Here is a 20,130-nt window from a genome sequence, read left to right on the forward strand (position 1 = left end):
CTATCAGTTGTTTTTGATAAAACAAAGACACACAATGGAAGCCAAGTTATGGGGCACTGGGACTTGTTTATTTTTTTATTCTCAGTTTTAATGGTGAGCTTTGGATGCAAGGATTATGTCATATGTGCCAACTATATTTGGGTTATTAATGCATTTCTTAAGGTGTGGACATGTGAAGTTGGTACTGTATTTCACTCCAATAGCATTTATAATAACATTCATGGTATAAAAGTCCAAAATCATCTAACAAAGTGACCGTGAGGAGCCAAACCGCAGTCACAGAAATATACTTTAATGGAAATCAGTAACACAGAGCTTGATGTTGGAGAAGCTGGCTTATAATTGGAAAGTTGACAGATCAAACCCACAACACTGTTGGAGACAGGGAAGTAAAATATGCTCTCTCCTTAGGCACTAAGAGTAGAAGACCCTGTAGCTTTTTCTCTTCTTTGTTTAGAGATACCGTATGCTCTGCAAAATCTTAAAGTGGCTGTAATGAATATATTTTTTATTACATTGGATAAATATGTGTGTGAATAAATTAATTCTTTAGTTAGTAATCCAGTTGTACTCAAAAACAATGAATATAATATCCATTAATACCTTCAAGGCATCTCCAATTAATGCCCTGAGATTTGTGTCCTTAATTTTTCTATGATATTCTATTGTATTTTTTTTTTGTTCCTGCTTTTCTATTAATAATCTTATTTTGTTTCTTTTTAATTGGAGGTCTTTGGTCTCTGCTGTTCAATTACATTTCAGGCATTTTCATGATACAGTAGTTGATCATGCTTTCTGTTTGCCTTCAGTTGTGTTTTGTTTTCTCTCATAACGTCTTTGCGCTGCACCACACCTTATTTGGAAAGAGGCTAAGAATATTTACATATATCTTACATAAAATAAAGGAAATGAAAAGTAATTCACGAGGAACAACAATGGATAGAGTATATACATATTTTTGAAACAGTAAATTCTGACTTTAAAAGCCTGCAGATTGGTGGTCTTTGGAGTGTAAATTAAATTTATCTGCTGTATTTTAAAAAAGGTGTAGTGTAGACCCAGCACTCTGTTTTGAAATGCCAAGAGGATTAATGGCACTGATAAGAGGGGTTGGTGTATTAAGCTAAGTCCTTTGAGTGTTGCCATTTCCATTTCAGCTATAATTTGTGGAACATGGATTTAAAGTATTACAAAGACAGAAAGAGAAAAAGGCAAGCGTGAGACAGAAGAAAAGAGAGAGGAGGGGATGTGGCTTAGTAGGGCTACAGTGCAAAGGTTCACATATATGCCACTTTGGGCTCACTGTGCTCGAATGTTGGTGAACTACAGTGAAACAGACGGAGTACAAACGTGAACACAGGCAGACATTCACAGATATTTTCTGCATGACTGGAGGTACATATCGAGAGCTGCAGCGGGGGCAGAGGGCAGATGGTGCCTTTGAGGTGGGAGGTTGAAATGTAGAAAGGTAGACGAGGTGTGTATGTGAAGTGTGATGGTGCCGGGAGAGTTGACATAAGGCTCTGACTGAGGTGTTTTGAGTGCAACAGCACATTGAGGTGAGAGTAAAAGGAAAAATTGTTCCTGCTACTTTGACTGTTTTTATCTGAACTTGTGCATTTCTCTCTGATCAGCTGGGTTACTAAGGATTATGGGACTGGCATTAAATTCAGAGCCAGATCTTGTCTTATGGATCATCGTTTCCTCATTTATTTAGTCTTAATTTGGTAAAAGAAGCTCAGTGAACATCTTCTCACTCACAGCACAATGTTAATCTGCCCACTTGTAGTTGAAATTCTCCATGAACTGCACATTTTATGCAGAAATTCCTAGAAACATATTATAGTTGTCTCAATCAGCTGTTCGGATTAGAAGGTTTTTAAGCCAGAATGTGAGTGTGAATGACTGATTCACCAAAGAGGCCGTTTATACAGGATATGGGATAAGTGGGATGATGTCTCCATCTAGTGGACTCTTAACATTTTAAAAAGCTGCAATCCAAACATTCTTTGTAAATGTAAATGTTAATTCTCTTACAAACTCATCCCTTGATAAACACTTCTTTATAATTTGCCTGAGTATGTGCTGGCATCATGGAACCATTTCTTTTCTACCTCTTCCTTGCCAAGCTCCCAGAGTTTGTTAAGAAGCCGTGTCCCACTTTTGGCTGTAGTCATGAGATATTTCTTGTTGTCTGGGTATTTTTGGACATTGTACCGTCCATAAACTAAAGACTGGCAAAACCGACCGAGCACCAGCAGGAAGAGGGAATCCCTTTCATATTCACTGAGCACCATAATGCTCTCCCAGCCTGCTAACACTGCTCCACCTACATCCAAAGGACTGGGGTGCTCCAGCATCAAGTACATGATTTCTATTGCCACTTCACACACATAGCAGTCATTCGAGAGCAGAGAAAAGTCCAGGATGCCTGACACTTCATGATGCCCGTTGCCAAGCGGAGTGACAATGATGTTCTGGTCATTTAAATCCCCATGTATTATTCCTGTGAAAGACAGAGACATTGTGTCTTTAAGCCAAGTTCCAGCCATCTGGATTTCTACTGACTTCAGCACAGCTAATGGTTGCAGCTTCACAGAAAGTCATGTTGCACTAAAACATATGCAAAGGAAATTAGCTCTAGTTATCTCTAAATGTATACAGTTAATAATATAACCTAATTTATAAAGGGCAGGTGAAGCCACACCTATCACCAGACAAAGACATTGATATTGGACAATTCTGCTAATGTTTTTAAATTATTTTTTTTAATTCTTTCTTTTCATAATATCTGCACATTACAGCTACAGTATGGCTAAGGTTAGGGAGAGATCATGGTTTTAGCAAATAAACTATGGTTCAGGTAAGGTTAACACTTAGTTAAACCTGCAGAAATGTGTTTTTTTGGCCACTTGGGGGCAGCGGAAACAAACTGTAGACACAAAACACATTGGGCCAAATCCACAAAGAATGTAGTGCAATCTGCTCTTGTTTTGCGTCTAAATGAGTAAGTAAGTAAGGCTTTTATCCATATTTTAGCACACAGATTTGTCCATAACGAAAAGTGCAGAGAGCACAAAATCTTACAATAATGTTGTTCAAGTGTCACTGATTTTATCCAGGATTTCGAAGAAGCATCGGTACTGATGTTTATTGCGCACAGCTGGCTGTGTGTTAGAGGGTGCAGCATCACACAGCAGCTGAAACGATGAGTGCGTCTCCACACTGAGAAAGAGGCTGTGCGCATTTACGCACATGGCACAGCAGCGGACACACACAATCCAGGTTTATATGGTGAAACTTTTTGTAACAAAGCAACCCCTTATTGTATGAATGAATCCTGAGCTCTGTTATTTTTGTGTGGCAATTAGCGCTGGTCTTTGGAAATTAGGCTGTTTTTGCGAACAAGGCTTATTTGTGTAGAAAGGGGCCAATTTTTACGCCGAATGTGTGAATATTACCTAATTTACACGCATGCAAACGGTGGAGGCGCACCATGACGCTATTTGCTTGGCAGCGCAATTTTCATTTCGCCCTTTGCGAGTACTTTGTGAATTACACGCTGTCTTTTCGTCTCAGTTGCACAAGTTTAGCGGCCGCAAAAGCCGTCCATGCACATGCACATTTGCATGCACAATTTCACAGAAAAATGATTCATCAAAACGAGCAGAAATTTGATACTTGTACAGTTGACTTGTTGTCTGCGTTACCTTTTCGAAAAGAGTTGATTTTGGGCTGTACGGATGATTTGTACTGTTCAATGACTGCTTTGACCACTTCCTGCAGGGGATCTCCGTCTATCACTGATAGGTAGTCCTCCAGGAGATGAATGTTGAGTAAGCTCCAAGGTGCATCTTCTTTTTGTAGGACATCAAGATTTGGAGAAACCAGCTGAAAATATAAAACTGTTTTCAATAATACATATAATCAATAATAAATCAATACTATATATTTTTATAATAACCCTTTGACACCTTAAAGCTGCATTAATCTTTTTTTTGTTAGTTTGTTTGTTTTGGGTTTTTTGGGCCACTTGGGGGCCGAACTCAACAACAAGCTGAACTGCACACACATATTTGACATTCTATTGTCTAATATAGTTGATATGACTAATGTGTTAGCAAGCAGTTGTTGCTTTTTTTTACATATGCAACAGAAACGGAGCAACATTAGCATTCATTTGGGGTTGTGTTCCTGGACACCTGGTGAAAATTCACTCCCTTTTTAATCGTGTTTTGGTCTTCACAAAAAAAGGTGTAGAAGGAATAGCTAACTTTTTCTGTGTGCCATTTGGTGCTAGGCAGGTGGTGGACAGTGGCTTCAATAGAGCTTTTTTGTTGAAAAGAGCTGGTAACAGGGTTGATGAGAGTGCTGACTGAAACAAAACATTCAAGTTGCAGGTTGTAAAACGAAAACAATGAGATAAAAGATGCCAAAACACTCTGCAGTGCTTAGGGGAATTATTGTCTGTGCGCTCATCACTACAAGAGACCCCTTTCACATTACACATCGTTCATACAAAAATAGAGGTGTATTAGTGTCCAGGTAGGTGGCCATATGCTGTATACCTGCACATATGCATCACAACATAAATATACATAAATCTGAATAAAAATTATCGGCAGCTTTGAATTGTTCAACTTTAACACAGAATTGTGAATATGGAAAACCAAATGTAATGAGACAGAGTTTGTTGCATTGACCATCTGCTCAAAAAATGATTTTGGCACACAGCTTTGATAACTAGACCTACCTGTTGTAATGTGTTATCAATGGTGGCTGCCATCTTGCCAAAATAATAAAGATCTTGCAGTGTGACTGGAGATTCTGCAATGGTTTTTCCAGGGAGATAGGTCAGCAACCTCACACAGTAGATCTGAGCACCATGTCCACAGTCTAATAAGGCACGGTGGATACAAAAATCAGTGACATTTTCAGTTCAGTATTATTTCATAACTGTACAGTATGATTTAGAACTTGCAATTAACCTTGGTGATTCATGTAATGCTGTTTAATTACAGACATTAACCCTGATCTTCTCTTGGATTAGTCACACTAGGCAGAGCTAGTGATGTTGGTTTCATTAAATAAATGAGTGGACTGTACTTCGCTCCAGTTTTCATCAGTGTTAAATTTTGAATTTTTTTCCCCAGAGAGGTGTTAAACATAGAACAGTGTACACACCCACAGTTTTGTCAAGTAGTTATCATGGATGAATGTCTCATTGTTCACAGCAGCTAGTTATCTGACAACGTAGCTGTAGATTTCTTTGGAGGGAAAGTAACTTGTCCTTTAAATAAAAATCTGCACCTTTGCTTGGCATGTAAACGTCGTCAGGTCTCTTTCATCCCAATGTTGTTGAGATAAAATGTCAAGTGTCACAGGGAACATATGAAAGCATACTGTATGTGGAGAAATACCAATGCGTGGGAGGAGTGAGCTGTGAGGGCTTTCTGGCAGCACATTTCTCAACCCTCCCTGAAGCATTTTCAAACTGTGACTCCAGCAACAAGGCTGACTGACCTTATACCAGATCATTTGTGACCTTACTGGTGAGCAGCCTTGACAAGCCTGCATGCCTAGCTCCTACTGTCAGAAGGCCTTGAAGGCTGAATACTGTTGTACCTGAGACACTGCATTCCCTTTCTATTGGCTCTCTCTTTCCTTGAATGTCCCTGAGCCATCAGAGCATGAGTCCTGTCTTCTACAGCAACAGATAATTCAACTGGCAGTGTGCCTCCTGTGTATAGAGATACAGCAGCAACCCACTTACCTTGTGAAGTGCAGTCTCATGAAATAGCCATGAAATTTAGTCTATAGATTCGTGTAAATGGACATGAATTTTCCATTTTCAGGAGCACAGAAGCGGTATGGTTTTTCTCATGTGTTATTCTTTTACTCAACATTTAATCCCAAGATTTTATCCTTGCTTTTATTTCTTTATTTTAATTTAATCAGTACAGTCTGACAGCAGACAACCCAAAACAGCAAAGGCCTCTCATCCACCTATGACACATTGCTCTTCCATAGCCCTCCACTATCAAACAAAAAAAAAAAAGTTATTTATCAGAATCAATGGAGAAACAATAAAAACTGATGGTCTTAACATTAACTTATCGTATTGTTGAGTTGTCAGTGACACTTTTGTGTACTTGTGTTGAGAAATGTTAAAGATATCATTAAAAGAAAACCTTAACACGGTGAGGATAATAGGCTACTTCCAAGTGGCTGATCATCCGGTCCGCCCACCAAACTGATGCAGACCATTGACTGTAGGCTACTGATAAAATTAAGATAAGTAAGCAAAAACAAGGATAAAATCTTGTGAGTAAATGTTGAGCAATGTAGTGGTTATAGTTAAAAATGAATAACAAATGATAAAAAACAATACAGCTTCTGTGTTTGAAATACATTAGTTTGAAAGTCATGCTGAGTGTCAAATGGAATGAAATGAAAAAAAATGGAAAATTCGTGTCCATGTACACGAATCTATGAATTAATTTCGTGACTATTTCATGAATTGTCATGAGACTGGCTTGGTGTAGTGGTAGCAGCACAAAATATTCCTCCTCTTTGTTTAATCCTGACACGGACAAAAGACTGATTGTTGCACTTTCCTTCCCTGACCTGCTGCGTCTCAAACATTTAAGGTGATTTGGTCTGTTTTGTGTGTCTTCATTAATTTGGGCAGACAGTCACCTCATGCCCCCTTGTGGTTGAGATTCACTCTTTTGTCTTAGTTTATGTATATGGACTGCAGAGATAACTTACTCTTACCTATTTCTTCCATACTCATGAGCTGCCCTGTGGTGGTGGGCAGAACTGTCTGAGCAGGCACTCCATACTGGCATAGAAGGTACATAGCAAGAGTCTGCACCTCCAGCAAGGTGGTGTTCTTGCTCTCTTCTGAATTCACAATCTTCAGGACATTTTTGGTGCCCTCCTTGTCCACCACAAGGAAGTTCTGGTCAATATAACTTGGTAGGGTGGAGATTTCCATTACTTTCACTCCATATAGCTGCAGTACCAGTTTTGTTGCCTGCTGCAGGGTCAGTGTTGGCCTTGAATCGACAGTTGTGGCAATATCTGCACAAAAAATAAGTAAGTAAAACCAAAAAAATTGTAGCATAAAATGTAAGTATATTTTCTGAGTAAGAGAGTATTTGAAGAGTCTCACTAATTTCACTGGCCAAAGTTGTTAAGTGACTTGTGAATCTGCCAATTTTCACACCAAACCCAGTGACATAGGTTTCAGGGAAAGTAAAGAGGCAGAGTGAATAACAGATACAACTGTACCTGTTAGGGCAGGACAACAAGAACCACTATAATTCTGATTAGTATGTGGACTAATTCCCAGAATAGCTCCAGCTTCAAACTGACAATAAACCAGTATAAATGACAACACCAGTGTGAGTGTGGACAGCCTTCTGTTTGTCAGTTGGTTTGTTATTCACAGTGCCAAAAAAATGTAATTTTCTCAGTTTGCATGTTTACATATTCTATTAAATCAAACTAATTGCACTATACATGTTTAATCATAATATAGAGATTATAATATTTTATTGATAATACAATGAAGAAAACACCATTATTTACTTTTGTATATATATCTTATTTCATGTTGCTGATATTTTCTAAAAAAAAAAAAAGGGTAAGAGAAAGCTCTACTGTAATTTGGATGCGTTAAAGGTTATGGCGTTAGATATTTTTAGTGAAGATGTTATAAAACATTAGCATCCCAAAGGTTACAGTTATCCTTTCTAACACATCAATTGAATATTGATGATGTTCAACACCTTTAAGAAAATTACATGGTAGAAATACTCTTAATATTGTGTCAGGCTGTGTTTCCAGCCTTTGGCAACTTCTCAACAGCCTTTTTTCAGGATTTACTGAGATCACTAGACATTCATATTCTCAGCAAGATTCTGTCAGCTGTCATGAACCATTTCTTAATAACTACTTAATAAACATTGATTCAAAAACAGGATGTCCATGTTGAAAATAAATGAAAGCTACCAATCAACCAATCCTGATACCCCAAACAACAGTAATACTAATACATTTATTAATACATTTGGTATAGGATAGTGCAGTAGCAAATTTACAGTATTATTTATTATACATACAATACATTGTGAAAGGCTTCAACGTTAATTAGAAAATTAAATATATCTGAATAATATATTTGAGCTTTTAATATACTTTTCTTTTCCAGATATGCAACAGAAAATAAATGCACTTACCCATTGTTTTTCAGCAGATAATCTGGAAGAGTTTAGAAGAGGTGCAAACAGTATATAATGTGAAAGTCACAAGGTTTTGAACTGCCCTAGAGGTTTGTAGTTACACCAGTACAACTAGTTTCCACCTCCAAAGTAAATCAATAGTTTGACATCCCTGTCACTTTTCAACAAACTTAATCTCACCAAATAGAAAAAAACATACAATTTGCTGTCAGGTTGTGCTATAATACACAATCTGTGACAAAATACTATGGCAAAAAGAACAATCCCAAAAAAATGTAGTTCTTTATCACTAACAAAAACCACTGCTATGTCTGCAGTGAAGTGATAGACATACTGTGACTGATCTGTCAACACAGACTGAAGAAACTTAACACACTGTGTCACTGTGGCATGACTTGTCATGTCATGTAAACACCAGATACAGTATGTGTATTGTGTGCCTTAAATCATGAGTCTAAGGCACTGCAGTTGATTGGATTTGGCCACAACAGTGCATAGAGTGATTTTGTATATGATTGAATCTATTTACTCCAACATGTGGAACAATAATTGTACAGCACCTACCCTGAATGGTTTGGCAGCACACCAATTAGCTATAGCATGGAGCTAGAACCCGAAAAACTGATAAATTCTCCATAGCAAGACATGCACTAACTCCAAACAAACAAACATAACTCATTGCATAGGACAATACTCTTTTATATTATTCTTAGATTAATTATTTAACATTAACTAATGTTAATTAACAAATGAAGACGACAAGGAAGTGCATCATCATTACTCTGCAGAACACATCTAGGACCCTGAGCCACCCAAGGTCAGATGAACCAAGCTGGACTCGCAGGGAAGACAAGAAAACATATAATGGCCACACTTTGTAAAAATTGTCATTCTTTAAAATGACAATTTCAAATTAACACTATAAAGCTGTTTGGGGACTTTAAAAAACACCTAGCTGCCAGTGGAACAAGTGTAATTTTAATATTAGCATATTCCTTAGTGTATTTAAACTGTGCCATCAATAGATGGTTCCACTCATGACTGTATATAAATATGGACATCATGACAGCTCCCCAAAAGTGAAGCCAAAACATCTCGATCGCCCCCTGGTGGCTGGCTGCAGTAAAGGTCATAAGTTCCTCCCCCTCCATGTTAGCAGATGAGACATGAGCCAAACTAAAAAATCAAAGTACACGTTGAAAATGAATTTTAATCTAGAGTTTGAGGACATAGTGTTCCTCACATAATGACAGAGAACAGCCAAGACTAACAGAGGATTTGTTCAGACTTGGAACATGAGCAACAACTGGAATGTGGAAGAGAGTCAGTGTGATGAACCTCTTGGCTGCAGGATATGAGCAGACAATGACACAAGGTCTTTGTTCCATATTTTTGACAAATATATTGGCATCTGAGGCTTTAACAGATTCCCGTATTTGTTTACAGTTTTGCTGAATTGTTTAAACCATTCTGAGTTGGACTGGTGGGTTATTTTCTTTGGATTATGATGGATTTGTGCAACCCTAGATAACAGTTTTGTCACATTAATTTTCTGGGACAACTGTGTTAGTGAGAATTAAACTATTTTCACAAATTAAACAGAAATTTAATGTGGCAATGCACTGACATTTAACGGTACCGAGTAACCAAAAGTTGCCAAATACCGTATCACGTACATAATTGCAGCATGGCAACAATGTTTTTACACTCCATGCACTTTTACATATGTTTCTACTGCTACTGGTTTTCTTTAAAGGCTCTTACAGTTATTTAATTAGAAAGAGCAACAACAGTAACAGCAGTGAAATCATTTCTTCCACAAATCAGTACACATTTTAATATCTAAAAGTCAAGTGGTTCTGAAACATAACAGACTGAAGACGGACAGCTTTCTGACTACAGTTAATATTCTATTAACAAGTCTACTCAAATAACCCTTTGGACATCAGCTTGTGTTAGTGTTTTATAATAGATATGAGTTAAGTGGTAATTACACATTCCTGTTTGTGTAGCCATCAAAAAGGCCTTTTTTTACAATTTAGGTAAAAGATCATTCAAATCAATTATTTACTAAGCAACCACAGAGGTGCCCATTAGTCAGTAGAAGAGCAGGTTAAGATAACAACATGAGAGTAAGTATATTCCTCAGGACAAGACTTGAGTGCTATAAATTACAATGTTGTAAGACCATTTAAAATAGATGACCTAGACACAATATGGCCTCACTTTGCTCATGTTGTTCCTCTACATATTTAATCTAACATCTGTATTATGGACGGAGCTCACCTGTAAAAGCGTGTTTTTATAATATTGAGACAGAAAAATAAGACACTCCAAAGACAAGACAGAATAATCCAAACTCGAGGCAAATGATTCTTTACAAGGTTCACCTAATGGCCTGAATGATACATGTGTCAAGAATATTTTGTCTGAGTCACCCTGCCTCTGACTGACTTACAGGTCAGTGGAGTTTTGGGGACCTTGCTCTAAGATTTAAGCCTCTTTCAGTCGAGAATAATACATGTGGTGAGCAAACTAATGTAGTTGTACTACAAATATTTCTTACCAACACACACGCTTATGTCAAAAAACATGACAAAATGTACCAGACTCTTACTGTTTTTTGTTTATTTATTGAGGTAACTGAATCAGAATAAAATTATTAAACTGATTACATCTGGCCACCATCAAATACAGAAAGTTGAGATATATTTCCCACAATAATAGAATGTCATAATGCACCTAGGACCTGTATGAACAACAATCCATGTGGTAGGATTGCTAATTAGCACCTATAATGTATTGCAAGTTAGTTAACATGTGACCTGAGTCATGAGAGCTAAGCATTAATGCTTTTTTTTTTTGCTTGGCAAATCAGATACAATTTGCTTGTCCAGGCACAAGAACCACAATGAAGAAGACTGCATTGTATCTCAGTTCTCCTTATCCCTTATGCCTCATTACAATCACATATACACAGTAAAAAGGGACCATTTTACTGTCAGGATGCACAAAGCGTCTTACATACATGGCATCAGGGTTTGGTCCAGCATAGGACGTTTGTGTTCATTGGTCCAGCTACAGGGAATCAAACCCTGCGCTTATGTGATTGTGAACTTTGATCACTGTAAAGAAACATAGTGATAAAACTTTGAATAAAAACATCTTGTTCTAACTGATGTTTGTATTTTTAAAGTTCAATTGGCTGCAGAAGACATGTGGGCTATTAAATATTTACAGCCCCCACTGCCTTGGTTTAAGCAATGATGAAAGGAAATTTCATATTGACTTAGCTATTTGCTGGTGAAATGCAGTGTTGTGCTGCACAGTATAAAGTGATGTGGTGATTGCACTTCCAGTCTTGCTTGGAGAACTTTGCACTTGATCAACAAACTGAATTGGTAAAAACACTACAGCTGATGGCACATGCAGTATATTGTTCCAGAGACAAAGTTCTTTGATGATACAGTATGTTGATTTGTCTACTGTATAAATAGACTATTATGGTAATGTTTGTACAAAAGTTCACTAAAGACTACAGACCCTGATGACTTAAGGCACTTATTAAACATGACCAAGTTGCTCAGATGGTCAGTTAGAGCTGCCAGAAATGATTATGAGTTACTTATCAAGTTACTCAGTGCTCTGCACTGTTGCCTAAATGCTTTCTGATTCTGGTATTTACCATTACCATTCATACCATACAGTATCAGTACTTCCTCTTGCATACTTGAGAAAAAATGTATCATTAAAACTTATTTCAACTGTGAAAACATAATATCTATTGCTTTTAACTAGTGATCTTAAAATGATTTATGACTTGCACGGATGATTCAGACGAATATGTGAATGGCTTTTCTCACATAATTCTCACTTTCTGTCACTGAATTGGGCAGCACTCTGGAACCACACCTTCTCCATATGCTCCTTCCCTAACTCCCAGAGTTGACGGACAATGTGGATGCCCTTCTTGGATGAAATCATCAGATACTCTGCATTTTCAGGTTGCAAGGTCACAGAGTAACGAGCAAAAACCAACGACTGGCAGAAGCGTGAGAGGACCAACACATAGAGGCAATCTTTCTCTGTCTCATTGAGGGGCAGGACACTTTCCCAGCCTGCTAGGATAGGTCCACCCACCTCAATGGGGTGAGGGTGCTCGTTCATCATGTACATTAAGGTGATGGCTAGCTCGTGGATGTAGTAGCCACTGTTCATGTCGCCAAAGTCAAGGATGCCAGAAATCTTGTAGCCGTCATTCTCATCAGGTTGCACAAGCACATTGAGGTCATTGAAGTCCCCATGGTTAATGCCTTAGGACAAAGATAAATAAAATACAAAATTTTGTACTTAATACATTGTCCCTCATGTATTCAGTGACATATCCAGTCTCTACTGACATTACACAAGCTGCCAGTGAGTAGCCCTTGAACAAGGTCCCAGCTGTGTCAAGGGAGGTGAGTACAAGAGTGTATTAAGTGTGTTTAAATATGTATGAATGTAATATAGGGCAGTGTCAAAATAGAACACTCATGCTCCCCTTTTATAGCAATTAAAACATTAACTCAATGACAATGTAATAAAAAACAGATTTCAAATGCAAGTCAAAACTATCTAGGAGGTAATCTAACTTACACTTGCGGAAACTGGAGTATTTGGGGACCACAGAGGTCTTGTACTGATGAATGACAGACTTCACAACCTCCTGGAGAGGATCCCCATCTAACACATAGAGGTACGTTTCCAGGAGGGGAACATTCGACAGACTCCACTTGAACCCCTCCCTCTGCAGCACACTAAGATGAGGATGTTCCATCTGGAAAAAAATTAAACATGATGTTTGTTCGGGCACTCGTATTCTCTGATTGGCATCACCTGTCTCATTCATGCTTCACAACCGCTGACTCATACATCTCACTATGGGTACATCCCGAATTCCTCAATAAACAACGTAAATGATCTAAATGTTTCACAGTGGTGTTACTATTGTACCTCTTGTAGGATTTTGTCCATTCTGGCTGCTGTTTTGCCGGTTTCATAAAGTAACTGCGGTGAGAGAGGAACCTTGGAAATAGTGGTTCCAGGCAAATAAGTCAACAGCCGCACCAGGTACTTCTGACAGCCATAGCCACAATCTGCAAAAGGTAAAGACAGGATTAGTATTACAGATATTTCACTCTCTCTTAGCCCTCATAAAATATGACCTGTATGTTGTGGCCTTGCTCAGGGGCACACTAATCATTACTGAAGTGTGTGAGTATTAATATTACTACCTCTAGAATCTGCAAAATTGCAAAAGACTGAAGCTACCAATGTTCTTTTTTTTAAGCCTTGAGGCACGACGTGTTAATCTACCTCCTCCACTGGTCAAATTCCCGCAGCATAGCTCTTCACTTACCTTTATGAGCTTTCAGAAACAGCCCAGGGCCAATTTCAACTATTCAGCATGTACACGCATGCTCACGGATGCTTATCTTGTATAATACATGGCATCCTATAGATTTATTACTGTCAAATGTCAAACAAGCTACATATTGTAAAGTGAAGCTGTTAAATCCTGAGGCATCCATGATTTAATTATTGAGTGGCTGGTGGTATCTGAGCGGATTAATACATGAATTTTTCCCTCATGGATCAGTGAATATCACTATAGTAACATATAGGAATGTAGAAGGAATGCGTGAAGTGAAAACCAAATAGCAGTACTGTTATTAACCCTGAATTTAAAATACAACTATCTCATGTGTACTAATGACCATCAACAGCCATAATTATGTCTAAAATCATGTAATGAATGTAGGCATACATTAGACATGGCTTTGGTTTGGCTTTCTTTTCATGAAGATTTATGTTTTTTTATATTTACCTGCACACACTAATGTGTACTTCTGTAAGAAGCTTTTACTACTACAGATATTTGGAAAAAAAAAGGCTCCTCCAGCTGTTTCTATTGACCACTGTTTACTTTCCTGGATTCTCCTTATATACCTAAAACTTTTCATCCCAAGTGTTACGGCAGTGTCCCTCAAGCCTCAACTGTGTGACTGACTGGTGTCATACCTATTTCCTCCAGACTCATGAGCTGTCCTGTGGTGGTGGGCAGGGCTGTTTGGGCAGGAAGTCCATTCTGGTGCAGGAAGGACATAGCATATGTCTGCATCTCAATCAGGGTGGGGTTCTTGCTGTCTTCAGAGTTCATGATCTTCAGAACATACTCGCCACCCTCGACAGGCACCACGTGAAAGTTCTGGTCATCGTAGCTGGGCAACGAGCGGATTTTGGATGGAGTCAGCTTGAAGAGTTTCTTCACCATCTCAGACACCTGAGACTGGCTGAAGTTGGGCTTGCTGTGCTTTATTGACATGCCTGCTGAATGAAAACAACATGTTACATAACTGTAATATATAATGAATGTATAATCAGCTATTAACTTTGGATTGAAACTGTCAAAAACAGTATTATAGCCACCTGCATGCATCTTCAGGGATCACATTAAATATGTTTTCCATTATGCTGTTATATTTATGTTATTACTATCGTTGTTGTGGTTGTTGTTATAGTATAATAGTGATGAAGACTCAATTGTTCTTATAGCATGTGGAAAAACATGAAGCCTTCATCAGCTCTGATGAGAGCTTCATGTCAGTATGTCAGCATATTTGTCAGACTATTGATTTCAAATTAAATTGCCCAGAAAATCCACACATGAGGTGATTCTTTTTCTGTTTTTGTCCCCCGAAGAAACTTTTCTCTAACTTTGTTTTTGTCATACATGTCATGAATAGATTATCTCTGCCTTTCTTCACCGCAGAGCAGCACTTGTTTGACTGACAATTTTAATGTCCTAATCTGAATTCATTTTGAGTTTAAATATGAAACCGATATTAACAAAAAATTATTGTATGATAAAACAAACTTAATACAAAATGTATGTTCTGTTTACAATATTTTCATCATCATGGCTGCCAATTTATATATGAGTTTTTTTAGATTTTATCATGTTAATGACCATATTTTGGCGCAGCAACTTTTCAGTTGTTGCTTGGAAACTTCTTTCACTCGGACAGCTGCCTCTGTGTGTCTCTGCAGGTCTCTGTCAGTATCATCCTGTGTTGCAGCTGACAGAGTAACGTCACTTGTAGACTATAATATTCTCCTCTAATATCTCTGTGAATGTTGCATCCTTGACCACCTTTCATCATGGAGCGCTTTGCTGTTTTTTAGCATCTAACTTCAAGTCAAAGCATTCCCTCTTTATTTCTGTCACAGAGCTGTTCTGATGACATCTTAGCTGGATTCATATTTTCTAATTGCTTCTGGTCTCCTATTGTCACTCCTAAATTTGTTATGTGTTTGTCTTCTGATTTGTGAAAGCAGGACTTGAAGCTGACGGTTTTTTACTCTTTGGGAACTTTTTTGTGAAAGAAACTCGCCCAAAAACGCAACAGAATATGGAGCATTATATGGCAATTTTAGGGACGTGGATTATGCTAATGATCACATCTCTCGAAACAGCACCTTCTCATGAACAGGTGACATTTATCAGGTTGAAACGAGCGATTTACAAAGTCAGGCAGCTAAGACAGTTTGTTGAATCCCACGTAGGCTTTTCTTATTTTCCTCTTATTGCTCTGTTCAAGAACACATATTATATTTAGAAAAATAAGATAACAGTCATGCATGCATTGCCTCTGAGGGGTTTTGATTTGTTTAACTAGTTTGGCAGGGAAGCCAGCTGCATGATTTGACATGTCATGATTTGCTCTTATATTCAACAAACAACATGAAATAACCGTCATAGTGGTTAATGGTTACAGAAAACTTTCTCAGAAGACATCATGTTACCTCCAGCTGTGTAATAACACCAAAGGACGCGGTGTGTCCACTTTTATCGCCTGTCTGTGATCTTTTTCCAACCCCGATTAGATGAAACCACGCCCACTTCCGTATGACGATAGCCTCGACGGAACGACGGAAGCCTGGACAGCAGTGTTCCCATGGAAACTGCGCTCGCGGGTCCCACGATAAATGACTGTGATTAAACTAGCTGTCACTCGAAACTCCTGGTAAAACCAGCCGTCCCTAAATTTGGAGTGCACGCGTACTCTAACCTTTATGGCAAATGCATTGAACCGACCGAGAGCGAGCTGACAGGGCGGATACACATTGACGATGTCCGGTTTTCAAAATAAGATGTCAAAAACGTGAAGCATGAATAAAAGCATATCTTTAGCAAAAGGGATACAAATATTGTATTTTGTCTATGTGCATCTTGAAAGCTGAAGGGGGATTTTGCAACTGAGGCAGATATGTGCATCTGTCTGAGAGTGTGTGTATGCATTAATGTTGAACACAATTCAGTGATCTTCATTTTCTTATCACAGCTCCCATATGGTGCTGACTGCCTGTGCAGCTGGAGCCTGAGGTTCAGCAGTCACAAGGCATTGGCAGTCATCGAAGACCACCTGTTACAAAGCTTTCCATCAGCACCGACAGGAGAGGCAAAGGAAAAATGTCAGCTGGTCAACCAATGCTGGAGCTGCTATGTCTGGCAGCCACAGATGGAGTCAGCCTATCGTAACTAGTATATTCAGTTTATCCAGCCTTCATCCACTTTACCCACCCGGGTGTGTTTTTAATTTCTGTGCAATACCTGACATTTTTATTTAACTTTTAAGCACATTTCAGCCCTGGCAGGTCTGTTTTTTCTCTCTTTTTATAAAATGAGGAGCTTTCAGAGACATACCCAAAGATATAGGCTGTTTTTCTACCACAAAGTACTGTTTTGTAGACACTAAGTAATTGTATAATATTTGCAATAAAAGTGAAAATAACCCTTATTTAGTGTACTGTGCTCAAGAGGAAGCATACCTATACACATGCACACACACACACACACACACATAGCTAGTCCTTACAGTGGATTGTTTTTTTACAAGATTGTGTGACAAGACCTAAAACTTAGTTGGAAAAAGGCCAAGCTTACCTTAAAGAAGAAGGAATCAGTTGTGACTATGATGATATTAGCTGTTGCTTTTGCCACTTCAGCTCCAAATCTACACAAAGAGACGACAGATAAAACAAGTAAGAAAAAAGGAAAAACCTTCAGGTTCAAAGTCTAAGGTCAGTCCTCAGGCGGATCTCAATTATGATTCCTAAAATGATAAGTGACTGAAAAGGAGTGAAGATTGTTTATCTGCAAGACGGTGTGACAAGACCTAAAACTTAGGTGGAAAAATGCCAAGCTTACCTTAAAAGAAGAGGGAATCAGGACTGACTGTGATGATATTAGCTGTTGCTTTTGCCACTTTAGCTCCAAATCTACACAATTAGACGACAGGTAAAACAAGTTAAAAAAAAAAGGAAAAACCTTCAGGTTCAAAGTCTAAGGTCAGTCCTCAGGCGGATCCCTAATATGACCCCTAAAATGATAAGACTGAATCCTTCTGGCAATATGCAGCCATATGCAGCATCTGGGTCCTGGATTATTCAAAGCAGAAATCAACATAAGGCATAAGGCAAGATCTGAACTACAAGGTTTAAACATTTAATAGTTTTGATTTCACATCACGAACCTTCCGTGAGAAGTGATGTAGTTGGTAGTGTTTGTGATTCACTCATAGATAAGGACAGAACCGTGAAGATGATAAAACTGGCAAACTGTGCTGATTGATCTTGTTCTAACAGTTATAACTTTGTTTTAATTCTTAATATCATCATTATGGCAATAACCACCAATGAACTCATGGAGGAGCCCCTTCTATGCCACACACTTGTGGATTGGCGACAGCGTAACACTTTTAAATACACATTACAATAAGTCAGTACACTTTTGCTTTGTTTCATGTCCAAAATCTTAGACATTTATTGTTTCTAAGACATTATAATGTTCTCAGAAGCTTCACATGTTTATCATTAACATTTTGTTTGAAAATGAATCAGAGTCAGATCTGGCTGAGAGGGCAGTATAAACGGGCAAAACAAAGAATTAGATTCTGTATCATCTATAATTCACCAAAAGACATCACTTCAGCCTATTGACTTGGTAGGATTAAGACAAAAATAAAAAAATTGGCTCGAATCATGTAATCTGTGACAAAGCAGCAGTAACATTGACACATGCTTAATGATTATGTTGCATATGTTATAGTGTTATGGCCTTACATACAGTTTATTTGAGGAAAACTTGAGAGAAAAGAAATGTTTTAAAGTTTTATTGCATTCTTCACAGATCTTCAACACAGATATACATCAGACATTGCATTTGCAATATTGTAGCTGCCCAAATCTTGAGTTCTGAGATTGCACTGTAATTGTTATGTGAAAGATCTGCTGCATAGCAGGTAGCTGGCTGACTCTCATTCTCACATGGAATACAAATTTAGATTAGGGTTCATCTCTGGTGATGTGCAGTCTGAGAAGCCTCCGGTCAAATAACATGACTTTTAGATTTCCAGAGAGTGATGGGTGCTCTGACAGTAGTTTTGAATGCACATGTAGAATATTTTGCTTAGAGTATTGTATCGTATTGTACATGCATACGTCTATAGCAGGGATTGTTTACTTACACAAAACAGAAAGCAGCAACAATAAACACTTATGTAACAACAGTATGTAATGACATGAATAATTACTGTTAGAAACCAAGGTTATACTGTTTATCATGATATGTTAATGCACGTATTTTAACAAGTCAAGGTTGTGTGGTTTGAGTGCTTATCGTTTCCAAGATTGCCAACTTTATTTAAAGTGGCAATATGAATGCTTTGTTTTTTTGGAAAAAAAAAAATTATATGCTGCAAATGATGTTACAAAGGTATTGAATCTATTAGAGTCTTAATGTGTCTCACAAAATGTAAACATTATGTATGTATGTAATGTGTAGTATATATTTCATCACATCTATAAGGAAAGTGAGATATTTAGACTTTATCTATTATTTTGCACTTTCATCCACTACTGATGTTACTGTACTTCCAAAGCCATAACACCACACCCATCAGAAACTACACTGTATGTGCTTTGAAGACATCAAACTGAGCTACAGAGGGTTTGAGTTGAAAGGCTACACATCTTAACAAAGGTCAACCTCAACCAAGAATCTTTGCAGAGCAGCAGTTAGACCTCTGAAATCAATACACTGCCACTATCAGTCTTAAGCTTTAGCTTCTCTATCCAACATTTGACCCTGGGTTGAAAGAAAACTCCTTTTCATTTATTTATTATTGATGAAAGTGCCCAGATTTTATTTCTGTCGATTATTTGGGGTTGTAGGAAATAATACATAAGATGATGTCAGCTGAGTAGCATCATCCTTTTTCAAAGGTTATGTGTAATTGACTTGTGCTGTTTGTGGTGCTTCTACAAAGTTTGGACAGGTTTTGAGCCTCTGCACAGTTTTCTTCTCACACTTTTTTTTTTTTGGTGGTTCAAAGTTATTTTAAAATAAATAATTTGATTTTTTTATATTTTTGAATAAAGGGTGTCCTGACAATTTCATTCTCTAATTTCAACCATCAAGTAGAAGCAAATACTCAATTCTATTAAAAAAAAAAATACTATTCATCTTATGACTTTAATGAAATTCAACTAAATGAAACATTGTGTGCAAAGCGATGTGTGCCCCCTGTGTCAGAGTTTGTATTCAGGTTGTAGCTACAGGCTGAGAATATTAATTACAATTCATAATTGTTGTAATTCTTTCTTTTCAGCCATCAAAACCATAGAGCGGACTTCAGCGGAAGCCCAGAGGACTTTCAGGGTATTAAATCAATTAAAATTAGAAAACAAGAGCCAAGTCCGAATTGTGGGGCTTCCTTACAAATGACTAGGAAGTCAAGGTCTTCGGATTTCGAAGAAAAAAATAATTACTGCACTCCCT

The 20,130-nt window shown here is 37.9% G+C and overlaps 2 protein-coding genes across 4 annotated transcripts; both read right to left on the reverse strand.

Annotated features, from left to right (window-relative positions):
- Positions 1-1,533: 1,533 nt before the first annotated feature.
- LOC122989085 (hydroxylysine kinase-like) lies at positions 1,534-8,250 on the reverse strand. The gene is made up of 5 exons (XM_044361765.1): positions 8,247-8,250; positions 6,778-7,086; positions 4,754-4,896; positions 3,711-3,891; positions 1,534-2,506 (listed from the first exon to the last, which is right to left on the reverse strand). Exons 1-5 carry the CDS (start codon positions 8,248-8,250, stop codon positions 2,064-2,066), a joined length of 1,080 nt encoding a protein of 359 aa, XP_044217700.1. The 3' UTR covers positions 1,534-2,063.
- Positions 8,251-10,866: 2,616 nt separating this feature from the next.
- On the reverse strand, positions 10,867-17,516 carry hykk.2 (hydroxylysine kinase, tandem duplicate 2). Of its 3 annotated transcripts, XM_044360532.1 has the most exons (6): positions 17,500-17,516; positions 17,236-17,305; positions 14,310-14,618; positions 13,242-13,384; positions 12,885-13,065; positions 10,867-12,562 (listed from the first exon to the last, which is right to left on the reverse strand). In XM_044360532.1, exons 3-6 carry the CDS (start codon positions 14,611-14,613, stop codon positions 12,120-12,122), a joined length of 1,071 nt encoding a protein of 356 aa, XP_044216467.1. In that variant the 5' UTR covers positions 14,614-14,618; positions 17,236-17,305; positions 17,500-17,516; the 3' UTR covers positions 10,867-12,119. The 3 variants fall into 3 exon arrangements, with proteins under 3 accessions (XP_044216467.1, XP_044216466.1, XP_044216465.1); XM_044360531.1 differs by lacking the exon at positions 17,500-17,516 and having other exon boundaries at positions 17,236-17,317; XM_044360530.1 differs by lacking the exons at positions 17,236-17,305; positions 17,500-17,516 and adding an exon at positions 16,095-16,193.
- Between the last annotated feature and the right edge of the window lie 2,614 nt (positions 17,517-20,130).

The sequence above is a fragment of the Thunnus albacares genome, chromosome 9 (genome assembly GCF_914725855.1).
Source record: "Thunnus albacares chromosome 9, fThuAlb1.1, whole genome shotgun sequence".
NCBI classification, from domain to species: Eukaryota; Metazoa; Chordata; class Actinopteri; order Scombriformes; family Scombridae; genus Thunnus; species Thunnus albacares.